Genomic DNA, 20,483 nt, shown 5'->3' on the forward strand with positions numbered 1-20,483 from the left:
TCAGTTTTTATTTAGTTTTTTATCTTGAGTTTGACCAACTTGTTTTTGAGAATTTTCATGCTTGTTGCTTTTCTTCTTCTTGTGAGATTTTTTAACGGTTTTTTTAGTTTTATCCTCCTTAACAGCTTCTTTAGTATCTTTTCTACGGTTTTTCTTTTTCAGTTTTCTTTTCATGCTTTTAGACTTATTATTATTAGGCTTAGGTAATTCAGGTGAAGAAAGTTCATGTTTCGTTCCTGTCAAAGCATCGTGATTTGTACATTCAGTTAGTTTTATCTTTTTTACATTGACATCAATTGAAGGGGAAGAGCGTTTTCTTGTTACGTTTGTTGAAGTATTTGGATTTTCGATTTTAATAATTTCTATTTGATTTGTAGATGTTTCGAGTGAAGATGGTTGTTTACTTGATTTTGTTTCTATAGCATTGTTCTTCGAAATTTTAGTAGCTTTTGTTTGTTTTTTAGCGGACAAAGGCCCTTTCTTTGCTATTTCCCCTGAAATATTGGGTTTCATGGCTTTAGTTGACTTTTTCTTTGTTTCAGAAAAAGATGAAGAGGTTTTGTTTGTTGATTTTGTATTTTGAGTAACTTCTGTTTGTTTGTTAGCAGTATTGATGGCTAAAGGTGAAACTTCTTTGTTTTTCACTTCTTTTGAAATATTATGCTTTACAGCTTCAGTAGTCTTTGCTTGATTTTTAGGAATGCTGGTTGCTGAAAGTGAAGGATTTTTATCTATTACTTTTGCTGAAGTATCTGGTTCTGTAACTTCAGTATTTCTTATTTGTCTTTCAGAAGTATTGTCAATCGCATATGAACGGTTTTTGTCATCTGTGTTTGATAAAGTGTTAATATTTGCATTCTTTGTAGATTTCATTTGATCTAAAGAGAGGCCGATTGCTGCAAGCGCATCTTCAATGCTATGATTAGTGGAGATTAATTTCTCGTCTTCTGAACCTGAGTCTATTTGAATAGTATTGGACGATTCATCACTAGCATATTCATCGCTATATAACTCAATAACAGAAGACTCATCACTAGAAGAAACATAGTTTGCTGAATGTAAACTAAATGATAAATGAGTAAAATATAACAATGATGTGAAAAATAGAAATTTACAATGACACAATATCATTTGCTTCTTTGGTTTCCTTTATGCTGCTTTTACGAGTACTGTTGGATGGTTTGGCCCTAATGTCAATGCTTTCTGCTTCGGACTCTATATCAGAATCCTGACTTATATAGTTCCCCGTGAGGTGTATTATGCTTTTTAACACAAAAAATCAGTATCAGCATGGTGTCTAGAGCTTTAAACTTACTTGTTCCCATTAGAATAAAGTGTAATAATTTCACCAGCTAGACGAGTAAAGTTCAAAATCTGCTGCTCATTCTATATTATAATAATAAGAAATGCGAAGACAAGTGATGTGCTCTACATTCGTCTTTACTTTCTCAGGTAATAAGGAGCACAAAAGGACTTCTTGAGCTTGAAATCTTACAAACAATGATGATCGCTGAGCGCCTTCAAAAGTTCTCAATGAAGCCTTTTAAGACAGTTAGATTTTCGCTAATTCAATTTCCTCTTTGCTCTGTTACCATAGTGATCTGGAATGATGCATCAGAATCTACAACAGTCTCAACCTGTGGTTGCAATTCCATGCCTAAGTGTCAACGATCAGCAAAACGATCAATTTGAACTATAATGAATGGAATTTACTCCATAATCCGCGAATCTTCATTTTCTTTAAATGTTTGGTTCCAGAAACAAAGTTATTTTTTATTCAATTTTTTTTTTCTTCAATACTATCGGATGTTGAAGCGGTTATTCTTTATCCTTCCGCAGAGCAGCTACTAATTTTTTTTTTTTTTTTTTTTTTTTTTTGTCGCTTTGCTATGAACAAGGATGCTACGGCTCCTACAAAACTTAATCCTTTTAAACGTACCTTGACCGAGGACAGTCAAACTCCCAACAAGAAGAGAATGCTCTCACTCTCTAAGCCTCGCAAAAGCTCTCCTATTACATCAACAGCATCAAGTTTGGAATCAAAAATAACTGAATATGCATGTCCTATCTGTTTAAATGACTTGTCTAGTATTAAGTCAAGTTATATGCGTCAAAAGCATGTAGAGGGATGTATGAAAAGCAACATATTTACAGAAAGTCATGATGATTCTCTAGAATTTGACGATTGTATCTTTTGCGGAAAGATCTTGTCGCACATGAACTTAACGAGAAGACAGATTCATTTGAACACCTGCTTGGATGACATTGAGATCGAGCCAGAGACTCCTAGAAATGAACCAGTGTTTGCTGGTCAACGAATGCCCTTTTTGGAAACACTATCGATATGTCCAATATGTCATGAATCGACCTCTTTTGATCAACGTAGATTAAAACAAAAAGTTGCTCATATTAAGCAGTGTCGAAAACAATGTGGACTATCTGTATCTCAATTACTTCAAAAATTTCGATGGATAGGTTGGGGACACTCATTCACTACTCCATCTAAACCCGATAACATTTCAAACAACAATGAGCAGCATATAATCCAAAGAAATAGCGATACAAATAACTATAGCCGGAGTAGCACTAGCATCAATTCAAACAATAAAATTTACCACGAATATCAAGCTATAGACTGTCCTATACATGATGATGATTTTAATAATAATGTAATGATTAGCAAGATGAACCATTCCTTATTGTCAGCACAACCAAGTGCTAAAGAAGATAAATTGGATGAAGAACTTCAAATGGCCTTAGCAATATCTCGCTCTTTACAACATGACAATTCGCAAAAACGGCGTACTTTAAAACGTACGGATGAGAGAGATTGGAATGCTGCGAATATTTGGTCTGTAGAAGAATCGAAAATGAAGGCGTATGAAAAACTTGATTTAATCCTGTTTCCTGAAAAAGAGACAGAATCGGTTCATCAACAGGAATTTAATAGGTCTATTGGAATAATAGGTCCATCACGTTTGAAGACGATTGAAAACCATCCAAAAAACATATCTTTTTGGCTGTTGGCAAGTAATACGGAACTGAATTGGGAGAATAGTTCAATATTTACGTCAGATTTTATTCACCAGTTGAAAAGTAAATAAAGAGTTTTATATCAAATAAGCATAAAGTGGTTACTAAACCAAATGGGAGATAAATAGGATGACCAAAGCAAAACTATTTTCTGAACATGTGATATTAACTTTTAAGTGACACGTAACCTAATAAACTTGAACATGTCTTGTATAACGTAACAAACGAAAACAAAATGTAAGATTATTTGAATACGAAAATCTTTTTTTTTTCTTTCTTTCTTAAATGTTGAGTAACAGCCAAGTTTGGTAGTATGATAATTTATGTGCTTGTAAATTATACATGTTGTGACTCTAAAGTACTATTCACTTTTTCAAAGATTAATTCAATAATAAGACATTGTTTAGCTATGATTAAGAGAGCATATATATTGATCTAGTTAATTCTTGATATAAAAAATGGTGAATGCGTTGGTTTTGTATAGATACTTGAATTAATAACTTGCAAATCTATATTTTTTTTTGAATCGCAAATTCTGGCTTTTAAATTTTCTATCCAAAATTTTGGGAAGTAACGGTGAAACATCCAATAGTAGACATCGGAGTGACCGCGTACGCATTTGCCATGACAAATAATTTATTATATAAATTTTTATTGCCTACCATTCTACCTACTTTCACAGGATTGATATTCTAATCGTGAAATAACACGCTCAGTCTCTAATTTAAAGCTTTACATAATTTAACAAAGCGATCACATGGCACAAACTGACTTTTCATCCCCACATTTTCATGTGAAATTATTTTAAAATATAAATAATTATTGCTTTTCGTTTATTTTTTATTCATTTATTTTCTTTTCTTTTACTTTAAAAGAATTAATAAACATGACAAAGGATATTCGCTTTGATGGAAGAGTCGCTATTATTACTGGCGCAGGAGGAGGTGAAGACGATAGTATTATCCATTAAACTCAATAAAACTCATATTTTTCTATACTTTTAGGTATCGGTAAAGCATATGCTCTCTTCTTTTCTAGTCGTGGAGCTAGTGTTGTTGTAAATGACCTTGGTGCCTCAAATTCTGGTGATGGTTCTAGTTCCAAAGCTGCTGATGTCGTTGTCAACGAAATCTTGAAGAATGGTGGTAAAGCAGTTGCTAATTACAACTCTGTCGAAGATGGTGCAAAAATTGTTGAAACCGCCATGAAAGCTTTTGGACGCGTTGATATTATCGTTAATAACGCAGGCATACTCCGTGATAAGTCATTTGCTAGAATTACGGATGCTGACTGGGATATCATTCAAGCTGTTCACGTTAAAGGCTCGTATGCAGTGACCAAGGCCGCTTGGCCAATCATGAGAAAGCAGAAATACGGTCGTATTATCATGACTGCTTCTGCTGCAGGTTTATATGGTAATTTTGGTCAAGCGAATTATAGTGCTGGTAAGAAAATAGGTTAAAAGTTGATATAAACATACTTATTTATTGTATTAGCTAAACTTGCTCTTGCAAGCTTCAGTAATTCCTTAGCTAAAGAAGGTTCTAAAGATAATATCCACTGTAACACCATTGCGCCTATGGCGGCTTCCAGAATGTAAATAGAGCACATTTAACATATGCATGTGAATTTTACTCATCTTTCCCACGTTAGGACCGAGACTATCTTACCTCCTGAAATCCTTGCATCTCTCAAACCTGAATTTGTTACTCCTGTTGTTGGTTACCTTTGTCATGAAGATACTAAGGATAATGGTGGCATCTTTGAAGTTGGTGGTGGCTTCGTTTCCAAGTTGAGATGGGAACGTTCTGCTGGTGCTGTCTTTAAAGCTGATGAAACCTTCGGCCCTGCTGCTGTAGGTGCCAAATGGAATGAAATCACTGATTTCGGAAAAAATAACGAATATCCCACCTCTGTCATGGATACCGATTTCTTGGCTCTTCTCGAACGTGCTAAGCAAGCACCTCTTAATCCTAAGGCTGAACCTTTAAGATATGATGGTCAAGTCGCTATCGTCACTGGTGCTGGTGGTGGACTTGGTAAGGCTTATGCCTTGCTTTTTGCCAAACTAGGTGCTTCTGTGGTTGTCAACGATCTCGGAGGTTCCGCCCACGGTCAAGGATCAGACAGTCGCGCGGCCGATCTTGTTGTTGATGAAATTCGTAAGGCAGGTGGCAAGGCTGTTGCTAACTACGACTCTGTTGAAGATGGTGAAAAGGTTGTTGAAACAGCACTCAAAGCTTTTGGTCGTATTGATATCATTGTTAACAATGCTGGTATCCTTCGTGATAAATCTTTTGCTCGTATGACAGATGAAGACTGGGATTTGGTCCACAGAGTTCATTTGAGAGGTACTTACAAGGTTATCAAGGCTGCATGGCCTCACTTTGTTAAACAGAATTATGGTCGCATCATCAACACTGCTTCTGCCGTTGGTCTCTACGGTAACTTTGGACAAACAAATTATAGTGCTGCTAAGCTTGGTGTTGTTGGCCTTACTCGTACCTTAGCCCTTGAAGGACAAAGAAAGAATATCATTTGTAATGTCATTGCTCCTAATGCTGGTACTCGTATGACTGCTACTGTTATGCCTCCTGAAATGGTTGAAGCATTCAAACCTGAATATGTTGCCCCCCTCGTTGCCTATCTTGGTCATAGCAGCAATGAAGAAACTGGCAATATCTTTGAAGTTGGTAGTGGATGGATTGCTCAAGTTAGATGGCAGCGTTCTGGAGGTGTTGGCTTCCCTGCCAACCGCACATTGACCCCTGAGCAAGTTGCCTCAGCATGGGCACGTATTTCTGATTTTGACGATGGTCGTGCAACTAATCCCAACAGTACACAAGATTCTTTCCAAGGCTTTATGGAAAATTTTAGCAATGTTGCTGAAGAAGAGTCCAAGGAAGGTGGCTTTGACCTTGAAGCTGCCAGAAAATTAGTATCCGAAACACTTGAATTCTCTTATGGAGAACGCGAAGCTATCTTGTATGCATTGGGCGTTGGTTGCAAGCGCACTGACCTTCAGTATGTGTATGAAAATCATGCTGATTTTGCCGTTTTACCTACATTTGGTGTCATTCCTTCTTTCACAGCCATGAACACTGTACCTTTTGGTGACTTCCTTCCCAACTTTAATCCTATGATGTTGTTACACGGCGAACAATTCTTGTCTCTTAAAAAGCCTATTCCCACTAGTGGTACTCTTAAATCCACAGCACATCTTATTGACGTTTTAGATAAAGGCAAGGGAGCTTCCGTTGTTGTCGGTGTCACTACTGTAGATGAATCTGGAGAAGTTGTTTTCGAAAACGAATTTACCTTGTTCATTCGTGGAAGTGGTGGATTCAATGGTAAACAAAAGGGTGAAGATAGAGGTGCCGCCACTGCAGCCAATAAGGTTCCTAATCGTAAGCCTGATGCTGTTGTGACTGAAAAGACAAACGAAGATCAAGCTGCCCTTTACCGTTTGAGCGGTGACTACAATCCCTTACACATTGATCCTGAAATGTCATCCATTGGTGGATTTGATGTTCCTATTCTTCACGGTCTTTGCTCGTTTGGTATTTCTGGCAAGCATGTTTTGAAAACATTCGGTAACAATGACCCTGCTGCGTTCAAGAATATCAAGGCCCGCTTTGCCAAGCATGTATTCCCTGGAGAGACCCTTGAAACTTCCATGTGGAAGGAAGGAAATAAGGTTATTTTCCAAACACGCGTCATTGAGCGAGACGTCATTGCTATTTCCAATGCAGCTGTTGAACTCAATCCTACAAGTCGCGAAAGCAAATTGTAAATTCCTTTTATTTTTCCTTGTAATTAAATTTCAAAACTAAAATAAAGTTTATTTTGTCCCAATGGTATCTTATAATACATGTTCTTCAGTGTATTCCTTTATCTATGTACGTATTTCAACGTCTATTGTAAAACATTTATACGAGGCTTCCAACTCCAAAAAAAAACTTACATTAGTTTCGGTGTTTCAAATCAGTTTTTTTTTGATAAAAAAAAAAAAATAATATAAAGCTTGCTTGTCAAACATGTTGCGATCAGGAAGATGCTTGTTTTCTTCAATTTCCTGGCGAAAGAACTTTTGCAGTTTGAAGCATACTCGAATCATCACAACTACTTCAACGACAAATAATCCTTCTTCTACACATTGCTCTATTCAATCACCCTCTCCATCAATAGCGACAGAGCCAACAGTTTACAGGGGAACTAAATTTAAGCCTATTACACCGGCCACTCTTTCAAATTTACCAGGACTATACAAAGAATTAAGCAAGTCGAAATTAGCTGGATTAGTAGCTCTTACAACAATGGCAGGTTATGCCATGGCTCCTGGCGCCATTGACGTTTCAACTTTGCTGTATACAACAGTTGGAACCGGTCTTTGCATTTCCTCAGCTAATGCCATCAATCAATGGATTGAAATACCTTATGATGCTCAAATGCTAAGAACTAGAAACCGTGTATTAGGCAGACGTGCTTTGACGCCAATACATGCATTCAACTTTGGCATATTATCAGGCACGGCGGGTGTGGCGACACTTGCCACAATGGTCAACCCTCTCACTGCTGCATTAGGTGCAGGCAACATTTTACTATACACTGCAGTTTACACTCCTATGAAACGTTCTTCAATAGCAAACACTTGGGCAGGAGCAGTGGTAGGGGCCATTCCACCTATGATGGGCTGGGCTGCTGTGACAAACAGCCTTGATGCTGGTGCTTGGGTGTTAGGAACGATTCTTTACGCTTGGCAATTTCCTCACTTTAATGCTTTAGCCTGGAATCTTAGGGCCGATTATTCAAAAGCAGGATATCGTATGATGGCAGTGACTGATCCCAAGTTAAATGCACGTGTATCTCTGAGGTATTCGCTAGCCATGTTTCCTTTGTGCTGGAGCATGCCTTATTTAGATATGACTTCATGGGTTTTTGCGCTCGACTCGTCGATTGTGAATGCAGCATTATTGTATGGTGCTGTCAAATTTTGGCATAAGAGGTAAGTATAAAAACCTTAAAAGAGATTTTCAATAACTCATTTAAAATTAAAGTAATGAAAAAAGTGCAAGACAACTATTTTTTGGTAGTATAGTCCATTTACCTGTATTACTGGGATTAATGATGGTGCACAAAGTGTATACAGTAGAAAATGAAAATATAGACTTATATGAAGAGATTGTTGAGGAGATTGATGAAGAATAAACATTATAATTTTTGTATATCTGCTATTTAAGCTTATATGTTTGCTTAAGCTATAATATTTATTATACACAATTTAACTTGTAATTTTAAAGAGTATCTTAAACAATTCGAACGATAGACATTGTGGGTTTATCCACTATTTGCTTTCTCAAATGGTATCTATTAATGAAGATAAACTAGAAAAAACTATATACTTATGAAACGAGAAAGCTGGTAGAACAATACAGAAAATATACATTGGCAGCTTATGATGTTCGATTGTCAATCTATTCGTGAAGATTCCAAATAATAATGAAAACAAGGTGTGCTTCTTGAAGAATAATTAAGGTCTAATTTCGCTTTGTTCCAAACATATTTCTAAGTTGGAAGAATAGGTATGATGTACATAAAAAAATCATTTATGGAATAAGTGAAGCTATTAGGTATATCATCTGTAGTAAGTTGCTATTAAATAATATAATAGTCAATATTTTTATATCTGAATAGGCACAGGATGTCATTACACCTTAATTGTCCAGGAGCAAAAGCAGACTTTTTTTCTTTGAAGTTTATGACAATCAATCTCGTCTACTATGTATATTATACAGTTTTGTACATAATCTAACATAAGCATTTTCTCAACTATTAGCTTATTTTAATAAGGTGTTTATAATATTGAGTATTTGCATCTATACATCATCATCCGTCTTGAGTCCAATTTAGTCGCTGAACCATAAATTCCGCTGCTGCATGCTCAAAGGACTAAACTACAAAATAGGAAAGTGAGCGAGTTTCAACTGAGAATAAAACAGTAAATTTAATGACGAGATGCAATGCTTTTATCGAACCAATGAAGAGTATTCGATGCGCTTATGCATATTTTTACTCGATTTAACGCAGACATTGTTCTAATAGTTTGAATATTTTTACCTCAGCTTCACATAGCGTTATGAGTTAACTCAAATACGTAATTTCGTTCTAAACGACTTTAGAATAAAAATAATAAACAAAAAAACAAAGAATCTATGACGCGTATCGTATTTATTTTAAATAGACATTTATATTTGTTTGTTACAAGTTATTACTCCGGCATGATTTACAAATATTGTACTCATCAAGCATTCGAAGAGAGCTTTGATCAAATATGATGAAGTTTATTTTTTGTATAAATCCGTTTGCTTGTCTTGATTTATCAAATAAGCAGGTGTTTTACCATAGTACATTCACAGATAAGAGTAATTACTAAGGATGTCTTTATTTTCTACCTCTATCCTTTATTTCTGTCCTTATATTTTTTATATTCTCTTATTCAAATCATAGAGTATTCAACAATAATAAAGGTAACTTACAAATACATAACAATAATGCCATATTAGTCAAATAAAACTTGCTATGATAGTGACAGGACTGGCTACTTCATACTTAATTATGCATAAGCTTATTAGTGAAATGTGAGAAAAGAAATATTAAAGACATCTATCATAGTCTGTTTATTGTTTAAGCTTATACATTGCGAATAAGCTGCCGCTCAAACTTTTAATGTAGGCAGCAACGAAACAAAGCTGGTGTAAAACGATCTTATGTGTACCAGACAAGCAATTGAAGAAAATTCTTGTTATCTTAAAAAGTCTGTCCAACCACAGTCTTGGGGCTTTATTAGCAACTTACGCGTCATTTTGCCTCTCTTTTTATTTTATCTTTACCAGATGGTATTTAAATCGAAAAGCTATTCATAAAGTAGATCAGAAAACTCGGTATGCTTCCTTTAGATTATGCCATGCCAAACTATCTTAGAGCTAACAAATCTTCTCCAAACAAGTTCTGGCATTTTCAATTCTTCATCCAATGCAAACCATTCTATGGCAACTTTATTACTCGAAGGTTAATTTACGCTCCAATCTGTGTAAAGTAATACCTAACAAAGTTAAAGATGAAGGATGCATGCTGCGTAGTTTAATTGAAACAGATGAGCGCATCTTGTGGCCCTATCCAGTCGAATGGTCTATGCTGAATGTATTGACGCGTTGATTCCTTAAGCAACGTTTGTTATTATCTTTTGATTAAACACTTTGGCCATTAATATATCTTTGAAGACTCGTCTTTTTGGATAAATGAAGTGTCGCCAAGGGTTATAAGTCACCTGAAAGAATCTATCAAAAAAATTTACATCAACGGAAAATGCATAAAGCTAATAATTCAATGTCTTATTAGTTTACTGCATTAATTTATTTCTTTAATTTATAATAGTGCCCGTCCAGAGGTGGCACTAAAATAAACCTTCAAACAAAGTGAGCGAATCAATTTTTGCAGTCTGAGTGAAAATAGATTTTTACTCAGCGAACTATTTAGAAAAAACCAGTAAAAGGTTCTTTTTTGGGTGTGAATAAAAAGGACATTGAATGTTTAGACTTTTTACTCTTTCTTGTCTTCATTCTTTGTAAAGTTTTTATTTTTATTTAATCATTTTATTTTTAAAAGCGATATATCTAACAATCTTTTTTGCTTATTACTGTAGACGTCCTTACATTTTGCATAAAAATACACCAAGTCTTTTGTTTAGATCAAATTGTACAATGATTGCAACTAAAGAAACATCCCCATCTAGCTCAGACTGGGAACTGAACGGAAACTATTGGCTTTATAAGAAAAGCTTGGAAAAATCAGATAATGATGATCGTGATTACCGTCTCATCAAACTAGCTTCGAATGACCTCGAAGTACTGCTAGTACATGATAAAGATACAGATAAAGCGAGTGCTGCTTTAGACGTCCATGTTGGACATATCAGTGATCCAGTAAGTGTATATGGACCAATACATGGTATTCTTGGTTACTCACATGGGTTATATAACCATAGCCTACGTTACAAGGTTTAGCACATTTTTGCGAGCATTTGCTATTTATGGGAACAGAAAAATACCCCAAGGAAAATGATTATAATCAGTATTTGTCAGAACATTCCGGTTTCTCTAATGCATTTACTGGGGTTGAAGACACAAACTATTATTTTGAAGTTGGTCAAGAACACCTTGAAGGAGCTTTGGATCGTTTTGCCCAATTCTTCATCAGCCCCCTTTTCTCTGACAGTTGTACAGAAAGAGAATTAAAGGCAGTTGATTCAGGTAGCCCCTCTTTTTTGTATCACAAATCGTATGATAATAACATTGTACATAGAGCATAAGAAGAATAGACAGCAGGATAGTTGGCGTATGTTTCAACTGGAAAAGTCACTCAGTAATCCAGACCATCCCTATTGTCATTTTGGTACTGGTAACCTCGAAACGTTGTATGAGGATCCCAAGAAAAATGGACAAGACATACGTCAGGAGTTATTGAAATTTCACGATACTTATTACTCTGCAAACATCATGAAGCTTTGTATTCTCGGCAGAGGTAGAATTATTTTAAGTTTGTATATGACTATGCGTATTTACATTGTATATTAGAATCACTTGATCAACTCACAGAGTGGGCAGTTGGTAAATTTAAGCACGTTCGTAACAAAAATATTGAAGCTCCTAGTTTTCCTGGTCATCCACTTACTGCAAACGAGCTTATGGTATTATAAAGAAGAAAGCTTACATCTTTTTATTATATATACTTATTTCCTTTTTAGAAACAAATTTTTGTCAAACCTGTCAAAGAGGTTCGTTCACTTGAAATGACGTTCCCTTTTCCAGATCAACGCCCTTTGTATGCTGTTCAGGTATGAATATTGTTTATCGCTTGTAGATAAGATTCAATATTCATCATAAAAATAGCCTGGTAGATATCTATCCCATTTAATTGGACATGAAGGACGTGGATCTATTTTATCTTTGTTAAAAAAGAATGGATGGGCAAATTATCTTCAAGTAGGCACAATCCATGGTGGTATTGGGTTCGAATTTATGAGAATTAGTGTTGATTTGACTGAAGAAGGATTGAGTAAGTCATCATGGGTTATTATTGTATCCAGCAAATTAACAAAACTCAATAGACCGTTACAGAGATGTTATTTTCACTATCTTTAAATACATTAACCTTTTAAAACAAGAAGGCGTACAGCAGCGAATCTTTGAAGAAGTACAATCTTTAGCGTCTTTAGCGTTCAGATTTAAGGAGAAATATCCACCATCTCAATATACTTCTCGCTTAGCCGGTTTAATGCAACATGGGTATCCTTCGCAATATATTTTGAGCGGACCTAGCTTGATTCGTCACTATGATGCAGAACTTATTAAAGAAAATTTAGATTGGCTCCGTCCCGACAACTTCCGTTTCATGCTGGCTTGCCACTCCCCACCTAATGGTATTAAGTTCACTGAAAAAGAACGTTGGTATGAATCAGAATATACAGTTGTTGATTTTGATAGCGATTTAGTTGAGGTAAATGATATAGTCAATTCTTATATGAATCCTTATTTAATCATCAATTGTTTACATAGACATTAAAGAACCTTCAATCTGACAGTGCTTTGATATTACCTGGAGAAAATGCCTTTATTCCAACTAATTTTGAAACCAACAAGAGAGATATTACAAACCCAGTAAAAAGACCAGATCTTATTGAAAACTCACCCATGCTTCGTTTATGGCACAAAAAAGACGATACATTTTGGGTTCCTAGAGCCAATGTTTGGATTTTGCTTAGATCTCCTCTGGTCTATGCCACGCCTTCAAACTGCGTCAAAGCCCGTTTGTACGCTGATTTACTAAAGGATTCTTTGAATGAATATGCTTATGATGCTGAAGTTGCTGGATTATGTTATAACATTGAGAACCAATTAGAAGGCATGCTCGTAAGTATAACTTATAATAATGATTTTTTTAAAAAATAACGCATTCTTCAATAGCTTGCTCTTAGCGGTTATAACGACAAACTTCCCGTTTTACTAGAGAAAGTTATCCAAAAAATGCGCAATTTTGAAGTAGATCCTGAACGTTTCAAATTACTTAAAGAACTACTTCGTCGATCTTATAAAAATTTCTCACTCGAACCACCGTATCAGCACGCCCTTTACTATCTATCCTATCTCACTCAAGACTTGATGTGGACAAATGCTGAAAAATTAAGCGAGTTGGACGCTATTACTGCTGAAGACATCCAAGCATTTTATCCTACTGTACTTTCTCAATTGCATATCGAATCTCTTGTTCATGGTAACATTGTTAAGGAAGACGCACAAAAGATGCTTCATGACGTCATCGACCTTTTGAAACCCAAGGAACTGTCCCCAAGCCAACTGAAGGGTAGCCACAGCCTTATGCTTCCTACTGGCACTAAATGGGTATATAAACGCGAAGTAGAAGACCCTAATAACGTGAATTCTGGTATTGAATACATCATTCAAGTTGGTAATGTCACTGAAAGAGCACTTCGTGCCAGATTGACTCTTTTGGCACAAATTGCTCAAGAACCTTGCTTTGATCAATTGCGTACAAAGGAGCAACTCGGTTACCTAGTATTTAGCGGTGTTCGTAGACAAGTAGGTTCTATGGGATTGCGCTTTATTATACAAAGTGAGCGAGATACTATCTACCTTGAAAACCGTATTGAAGAATTTTTGGATAAGTTAATAAGACTTGTTGAAAAGATGACGCCCGAAGAATACAATGCTCAAGTACAGTCTGTTATCAGTAAAAAGCTTGAGAAGGATAAAAACCTTAGCCAAGAAGGTGGGAAGTACTGGGGTCACATCCATTCTGGATATTATGAATTCGATCAAGTAGACCAAGACATTAAAGAGTTAAAACTTATCGAGAAGGATGATTTGATTCAATTCATGGCCAAATACATCGATCCTCACTCCCCTAGCTTCCGTAAACTTTCTGTTCACATTCAATCTCAAAAATCGTCAGATAAAACCAAGAAGTTCAAGGTCAACATCGAGTCTTTGCATACCTGTCTTGTCTCTCAAGGGGTTACACGTCTTAGTATTGAAGATGTTCGTTCTGCAGTAGAAAAGGGAGATGCAGGTGAAGCCAGCATTGAAGCTAATTTGCGTGAATTATTGGCGGATGAAAGTAAAGCAGATGAAGATGAAATTGAATTGTTAATGGCCAAGTTGGTATTAGCTATGCGTGAAACTGAATCAGCAGACGGCTCTTTGGTTAACGTCGAAAATCAAAAAACTGCACGTAGACTGTCGATGGCCAATGGTCAAACAAACGGCAACCAAATAGAGAAAGAAAGAGATCATACTAAACTTTCTGAAGGAAACAAAATAATTACAAATGTTGTTGAATTTAAAAATAGCGTAGAATTAAGTCCTGCTCCAGTTCCTTTGATTGATTTTCATGTAGTATAAACAATAAAATTTGCATGTTTTCTTTATTTATCTTAAAGGCAACTTCTTTGCTGTTTAAAATCTGGGTTGATAGACTAGAGGCGTATATTCTGGTTCATAAGCTGACTTTCTAACAATTTCACTTAGCAATTCTCCTTCTTTTAGGACAGTGGTGGCCACTCCATCTTCATAAGCAATCTCACAGACTCTTGTTCCTATATCAAGGGCAACTTGTCTTAATTTATCAATAGGAGGGAACAATTGGCCTTGTTTTAATTGATCAGGAGTTGCCATTTCTGCAATTGTGCGGGCAGTCTCCAAAAACATTCTATCAGTTACTCTTGATGCCTTTGATACAGTGACTCCAAGGCCAATACCCTTGATATAAAGCTTTAGTAAAACATACATTTTCTTTTCTTTTTTTTTTCTACTCACAGGAAAACTATATGCATTGTTGCAAAGATTAGTTTTTCCAATCACTCCATTAGGTAACTGAACTTCATCAAATGCGGTACCCGAAGCGAAAATAGCTTTTCCATCCGTCCATTTGAAAGCTTGCTCTGCAGTGCATTCAGCATGACTATCTGGGTTACTCAAAGGAAAGATAACAGGTTTTTCGTGATGACGAGCCATTTCTCTAATTGCTTCCTCTGTAAATGCTCCACGAGCACTGCTGAGGCCCAGGATGACTGATGGTTTTGCATGACGAATAACATCCTCAAGAGGAAGCTGATCTGGAAGATCATGCTTCACATAATGTCTCTGCTGTGCGTCAAATTCTTGTTCTCTTTTCTGTCTCCTTGACTCAGCTTCCTTGCCTTGATGCCCTTCACTAGTACCAACATTGGCATTACCGAGGAGACCAAATTGATCAAGCATGTAAATCTTTGAGTAACCTTCTTCGCGACTTTTGATACGACCTTGATCCATCATACAGTCAACAATACCTTCACAAACACCTACACCAGCAGAACCTGCTCCCACACAAACAATCCTTTCATTAGCCAAATCATCTTGCGTCATACCTCTTGCTTTTAATGAAGCAAGTATGCCTGCCAAAGTGATGGAGGAAGTACTCTGGATATCATCATTGAAGCATCTTATTTTATTTTTGTCTTTAAAAAGAAGCAAATTATAGTCTTTTGTTTTGTTAAAAATATATTTAATACTTACATCGAGATAGCAATTGATACGCATGAGGATTTTTAAAGTCTTCAAATTGAATGAGGACATCTAAAATTATAGAATTGTAAAGAATCCAATGAGATTAACCACCACTTATCAAATTCATGTAAACGTACCTGGCCATCTACTTCTAACTGCTGTTACCCATTCATCAACAAATTCATAATATTCGTCACCTTCTATTCTTGGATGAGGCATTCCAAGATAAAGAGGGTCATTCAAAAGTTCCTTGTTGTTTGTACCCACGTCCAGTACAACAGGTAACACAGCTCTGGGTTTAATACCGCCTGCAGCAACGTACTTTATGCAGATTTCAGTCAGTCGTGCGCCTTTTTTTTTGTAAATTTATATTACCAAACTAAGCTTTCCTACAGGGATATGCATTCCATTAGCACCCAAATCACCCAACCCAAGGATTCTTGAACCATCTGTGACGACAATAACGTCGACTTCATCCTGTGGCCAATTATAGACCATTGCAGACATATTACCTCTATCTTCAGTGGAAAAATACATACCACGAGGCCTGCGATAAATTGATTGAGCCATCTGACTAGCTTCTCCCACTATTCAACACGTAAGCATAGGTTGAATTGATTATGAACTAGCATACCTGTAGGTGTGTATACAATCTTGGCCAATTCACCCATATGTTCCATTAATATCTTGTAATATAAAGTCTCATTTCTGTCATGTAAAGATGCTAGAAAAATGTACTTTGATAACGGCGTTTCACAAGCATCCAAGTTCCGTTTTACTCGTACGAGTTGTTTGTCCATTTCTTGGCATCGCGGGGGCACTAGACCCCTGATACCCAAACGCTCTCTTTCGTCAACTGAAAAAGCAGTACCTTTTGATAGAAGTGGATCATGGATTACATTCACACCTCTTTCATGCATCACATAAGCTGCATTTTCCAAACGAGGATCAGTGGGCTTGGAGTGGATATGTCTGGGGAAGAGTTTTGTATTTAGTTTTTTAAAGGAGTTGCTGCTTATTCTAGTAAACCTTGTTCCAGCTGAAAGCATTTTATTAAAATAAAAAATAAAAATAAAGAAAAAAAGAAATTTTTATAGTTTGAAGAAAGGGTGTGTACAAATGTTTATTTTGGCCAATTGTGTCAATGGGTATATAATGATGATGTTAATATGAAACAGTAATACTAGAACGTAAGATCGCGTGTAGATATGAACGCGGATAAGTTTTCCCTCCCTTCATTTTCTATCTCACCATCTTTTGCTCTTCTTTTTGAATTCGGTCATTGTAATATATTTGCTAGTACATATTTGGTTTGAACTTAGAAAATTATACTGCTTATAGAAAATGAATAAATAATACTCTAAGGAACGAACAAAGGTTGAGAGAGAGGAGTTATATTAAAGAGACTAACAAGTAGCTGTTCGTTACTACTCATAACTAGGAAAATATCGCGCTATTCATAATCGTAACAGCAGGAGCAAAATTGAGTTATTTTACAATGCAACGGGATTTCTAATAAAAGCAACGCTAGATTTGTTACTCAGTTGTATAGGCTCTTTGTATCTTTGAATTCGCTCAACCCATATAAGTTCAGAATTGGTGGCTTTAAATATAATTTTATAGAATACTATCAAACAATTTAATAAATTAAAGCAGTATTTTTACAGACACATAGAGGTATTGGACATAAAGAACAATATGTGATCTAAAAGTGCCTGGTTCAATGACCCTATACTTTGTTGGGCTTTTTGAATCATGTAGAATTTGATAAAAACATTGATGTTGTATCTTGTCATTTTGCTCAATAGCCACTTTAATAAATATTAAATTGGTTAAAGATTCAGCTAGAACAGACAGTGAAACTACCAGTATTAGCATCTATACATAGTTTACAAAAGTCAGGCTCAGCTCTTGCCATTCGTTCATATATATTTATCGACTTGAAAGGCTCGGAGCCCTTATGACTTTTAAACATTTATGCGTGTAGAAGATATTCGTCCTACCATCAGTTGAACACTGAAATTTACTATCATTCAAAGAGACATCATGTGACAACAGTTAGTCTCCAGTTAAACGCCGCTCATTTTCACTTTTTTTTACTCTCCCTCTTATAGGCGTACAACAACATAAATAATGTCTAACAAATATAATGTTATTGTCGACATGGACGATGCTGCATACACGCAGGTAAAACGACCGTAATTTTTCATGCAATTCAATGTGTTGATTAATTTGCTTTTAGCCTGCAACCATTGAAAGTGATGGTTTAGAATTTCAAGGTATTCAGTAATGTAGTTTTGACATTTATTGGCTAGTTAACTTTTAACTTTGTGTATAGACTTTTCTACGAGTACAGGGATGAACAAATGTAAGCCTTTTTTTTTTTTTTAAAAAAAAAAGACTCTTGTTTTCTCACAAGTATTTAATATAGCTCAGGCACCACCACCAACTTTATTACCAGAAAGTAGTACCTCAACAAACAACAATAGGGGTGTTGGAAAGCCGATATGGTCGGTCGAGTATTATGCTACATTCTTTGATGTGGACACGTCTCAAGTCATTGAGCGATGTTTGAAATCAATGTATCCAGTAGGTGACTTTGCCGCAGATACGCTTCAGAATCAACCCGACTTATATGGCCCCTTTTGGATTGCTACTTCTGTTGTATTTTCAGTGTTTGTTTGTTCTTCGCTCGCTGGATCATTAGCTGCTTATATCGCAGGACAATCACACGTGTACGATTTTACGTTGTTGAGTTTTGCTGTTTTCGTCGTTTACATGTATGCATTTTTGTGTCCTGCTCTTATTTGGGCTTCAACAAAATACTTTGGATGTCAACCTAGCTTATTGGATATTATTAATTATTATGGATATAGTTTGACAATTTGGATACCAGTGTCTGTAAGTTTATTTACTTGAAAAAAAGGAAGGGGGACGTTGGAAAATCAAGCTAACGAGAGTATATAAGCTACTTTGTATCATACCTTATGATTATGCTAGATGGGCATTTGTGGGTATAGCATTTATAATTACACTAGTCTTTCTCGTGAAGAATCTATATATCGTTATTTCAAGGACAGATGCAAAGACCTCACGTATCATTTTGCTGGCCATTTTATTTGCTCATACTATATTTACCTTGGTCCTTAAAATAGCCTTTTATAGTTACGATTATACATCTGCTACACAACCAAAATCGGGTGCTTCAAATTAATAGATTCACTCCTCAGCCGAATTACTTCTCTGACTGTTGAGCAATCGCTTTACTCAAAAAATAAAAAATAACAGTGGCTTGTTGCTTGGCTACTTTTTCTCTCTCTCTCTCTTTCTTTTTAATAATGTCAGTTATTACACCTGTATTCAAGTCAAAAAGACAGCAAAAGATTTGGGAACGAGAAAGACAAGAAGTTGAATCCAAAAAGAAGGATACTAGCAGCTACGTTAATCAGGCACCATTTCGTTATTGTGAACGAAATTTTAAATCCAGGGTGCCTCCTCCTGATTTTACACATGTTATTGATTTTAGCAATCTTCCCGGGAAACATACAAAAGAAAACTTGGAGTCGATTGTTCCTATTAAGTTGACTTATGATTTGAGCCAACTTTCTAACTTATTCGGTGATGAACCTTGCCAAAATGCTTATGTATTAAAACATGTTCCTGGGCTTATTATTATCCCAAATGCTTTCACCCCAAAGGCTCAACGTCATTTGATTAAGCAATGTCTTTCTGTATATCCTCGTCCTCCAAATACATCTAGCCTTGATACACATTATATCGTTCCATCTTCAGGCATTTGGCCATTATATGAAGCAGAGAACAGCGGCCAGTTGACACCAGACGACTTTGAATTCTATGTACCAAAAAAAGCCAACACAAAGGATGGGGAAGCTGATACCTACACTGATTCCGAAGAAGAACAAAATAAAAAGGAAACAGCATGTACACAAAAGCCTGCGCCCCGCAGAGAATTAACAGCATGTTCAGATGATTTTAAGCCAGTGATCCAAGAACCTAAACCAGATCCTCCACCAGCATCGAGTGTGCCCTTATTAGCCCCTTCAGAACTTATTCGAAGGTTACGCTGGGTGACACTTGGATATCAATATCACTGGCCTACTAAAACCTATCATCTTGACCGTCGATACCCTTTTCCAGAGGATGTAGCCGAACTAACCAAAGCGGTCGTTTACGCTGTTGAAAACATTGGTTATGATGATGGACAAGGAAAAGCTTGGATCAATAAATATAAAGGAGATGATTTCAATGCAGAAGCAGGCGTAATTAATTATTATCAATACAGAGATACACTTATGGGGCATGTTGATAGAAGTGAAATAAATATGGATGCTCCCTTGGTCTCACTAAGGTAAATAGATGTGATTGTTTGAATCAACATGTATAGTAAACTCTTTTATCTTTAAAAAAAAGCCTTGGACATTCCTGTATTTATTTAATAGGTGGATTGACAAGGGAAACTGTTCCGACTCCATTACTGTTAAGAAGTGGAGACATTATTGTCATGACTGGGCCATGTAGAAAAGCTTTCCACGGTAACAAAGAAATAGGAATAGATGATAACATGTGTTGCTGATATATTTCCTTTTTTTATTAGGAGTTCCACGTATTATAGAAGGATCTTTACCAAACTATTTGTCGAATGAAAATGAATATGACGATTCACCCGATTGGAAATTATTTGGTGAATTCATGAGTACAAGTCGTATTAATCTTAATATCAGACAAGTATATCCTCCAGGCGAGGAACATCAAGAATAATCAAAAAAACAATTATATACCTTAAAGTGATTATGCTATCTCTGGGATTTT

The 20,483-nt window shown here is 36.0% G+C and overlaps 7 protein-coding genes across 7 annotated transcripts; 5 read left to right on the forward strand and 2 right to left on the reverse strand.

Moving 5' to 3' along the window:
• On the reverse strand, window positions 1–1,655 carry RO3G_08528 (uncharacterized protein; the record flags this gene model as incomplete). The annotated part of the gene is made up of 5 exons (XM_067663118.1): window positions 1–1,063; window positions 1,116–1,187; window positions 1,316–1,386; window positions 1,445–1,540; window positions 1,593–1,655. The coding sequence occupies 5 exons, from the start codon at window positions 1,653–1,655 to the stop codon at window positions 1–3; spliced, it is 1,365 nt and encodes a 454-aa protein (XP_067519219.1).
• A 321-nt stretch (window positions 1,656–1,976) lies between these two features.
• On the forward strand, window positions 1,977–3,104 carry RO3G_08529 (uncharacterized protein; the record flags this gene model as incomplete). The annotated part of the gene is made up of 2 exons (XM_067663119.1): window positions 1,977–2,088; window positions 2,155–3,104. The coding sequence occupies 2 exons, from the start codon at window positions 1,977–1,979 to the stop codon at window positions 3,102–3,104; spliced, it is 1,062 nt and encodes a 353-aa protein (XP_067519220.1).
• An 815-nt stretch (window positions 3,105–3,919) lies between these two features.
• Window positions 3,920–6,826, forward strand: RO3G_08530 (uncharacterized protein; the record flags this gene model as incomplete). The annotated part of the gene is made up of 4 exons (XM_067663120.1): window positions 3,920–3,977; window positions 4,038–4,478; window positions 4,530–4,629; window positions 4,687–6,826. 4 exons carry the CDS (start codon window positions 3,920–3,922, stop codon window positions 6,824–6,826), a joined length of 2,739 nt encoding a protein of 912 aa, XP_067519221.1.
• A 523-nt stretch (window positions 6,827–7,349) lies between these two features.
• Window positions 7,350–8,192, forward strand: RO3G_08531 (protoheme IX farnesyltransferase; the record flags this gene model as incomplete). Its single annotated transcript, XM_067663121.1, has 2 exons — window positions 7,350–8,038; window positions 8,132–8,192. The coding sequence occupies 2 exons, from the start codon at window positions 7,350–7,352 to the stop codon at window positions 8,190–8,192; spliced, it is 750 nt and encodes a 249-aa protein (XP_067519222.1).
• Window positions 8,193–10,793: 2,601 nt separating this feature from the next.
• On the forward strand, window positions 10,794–14,510 carry RO3G_08532 (uncharacterized protein; the record flags this gene model as incomplete). Its single annotated transcript, XM_067663122.1, has 9 exons — window positions 10,794–11,015; window positions 11,078–11,342; window positions 11,395–11,613; window positions 11,667–11,779; window positions 11,837–11,926; window positions 11,982–12,147; window positions 12,200–12,588; window positions 12,648–13,001; window positions 13,056–14,510. 9 exons carry the CDS (start codon window positions 10,794–10,796, stop codon window positions 14,508–14,510), a joined length of 3,273 nt encoding a protein of 1,090 aa, XP_067519223.1.
• A 54-nt stretch (window positions 14,511–14,564) lies between these two features.
• On the reverse strand, window positions 14,565–16,453 carry RO3G_08533 (uncharacterized protein; the record flags this gene model as incomplete). The annotated part of the gene is made up of 6 exons (XM_067663123.1): window positions 14,565–14,879; window positions 14,925–15,604; window positions 15,663–15,722; window positions 15,791–15,974; window positions 16,029–16,240; window positions 16,288–16,453. 6 exons carry the CDS (start codon window positions 16,451–16,453, stop codon window positions 14,565–14,567), a joined length of 1,617 nt encoding a protein of 538 aa, XP_067519224.1.
• Window positions 16,454–17,786: 1,333 nt separating this feature from the next.
• Window positions 17,787–20,192, forward strand: RO3G_08534 (uncharacterized protein; the record flags this gene model as incomplete). The annotated part of the gene is made up of 6 exons (XM_067663124.1): window positions 17,787–17,840; window positions 17,896–17,932; window positions 17,992–18,021; window positions 18,085–18,554; window positions 19,019–20,022; window positions 20,114–20,192. 6 exons carry the CDS (start codon window positions 17,787–17,789, stop codon window positions 20,190–20,192), a joined length of 1,674 nt encoding a protein of 557 aa, XP_067519225.1.
• Between the last annotated feature and the right edge of the window lie 291 nt (window positions 20,193–20,483).

Source organism: Rhizopus delemar, genomic scaffold, assembly GCF_000149305.1.
Source record: "Rhizopus delemar RA 99-880 supercont3.6 genomic scaffold, whole genome shotgun sequence".
NCBI classification, from domain to species: Eukaryota; Fungi; Mucoromycota; class Mucoromycetes; order Mucorales; family Rhizopodaceae; genus Rhizopus; species Rhizopus delemar.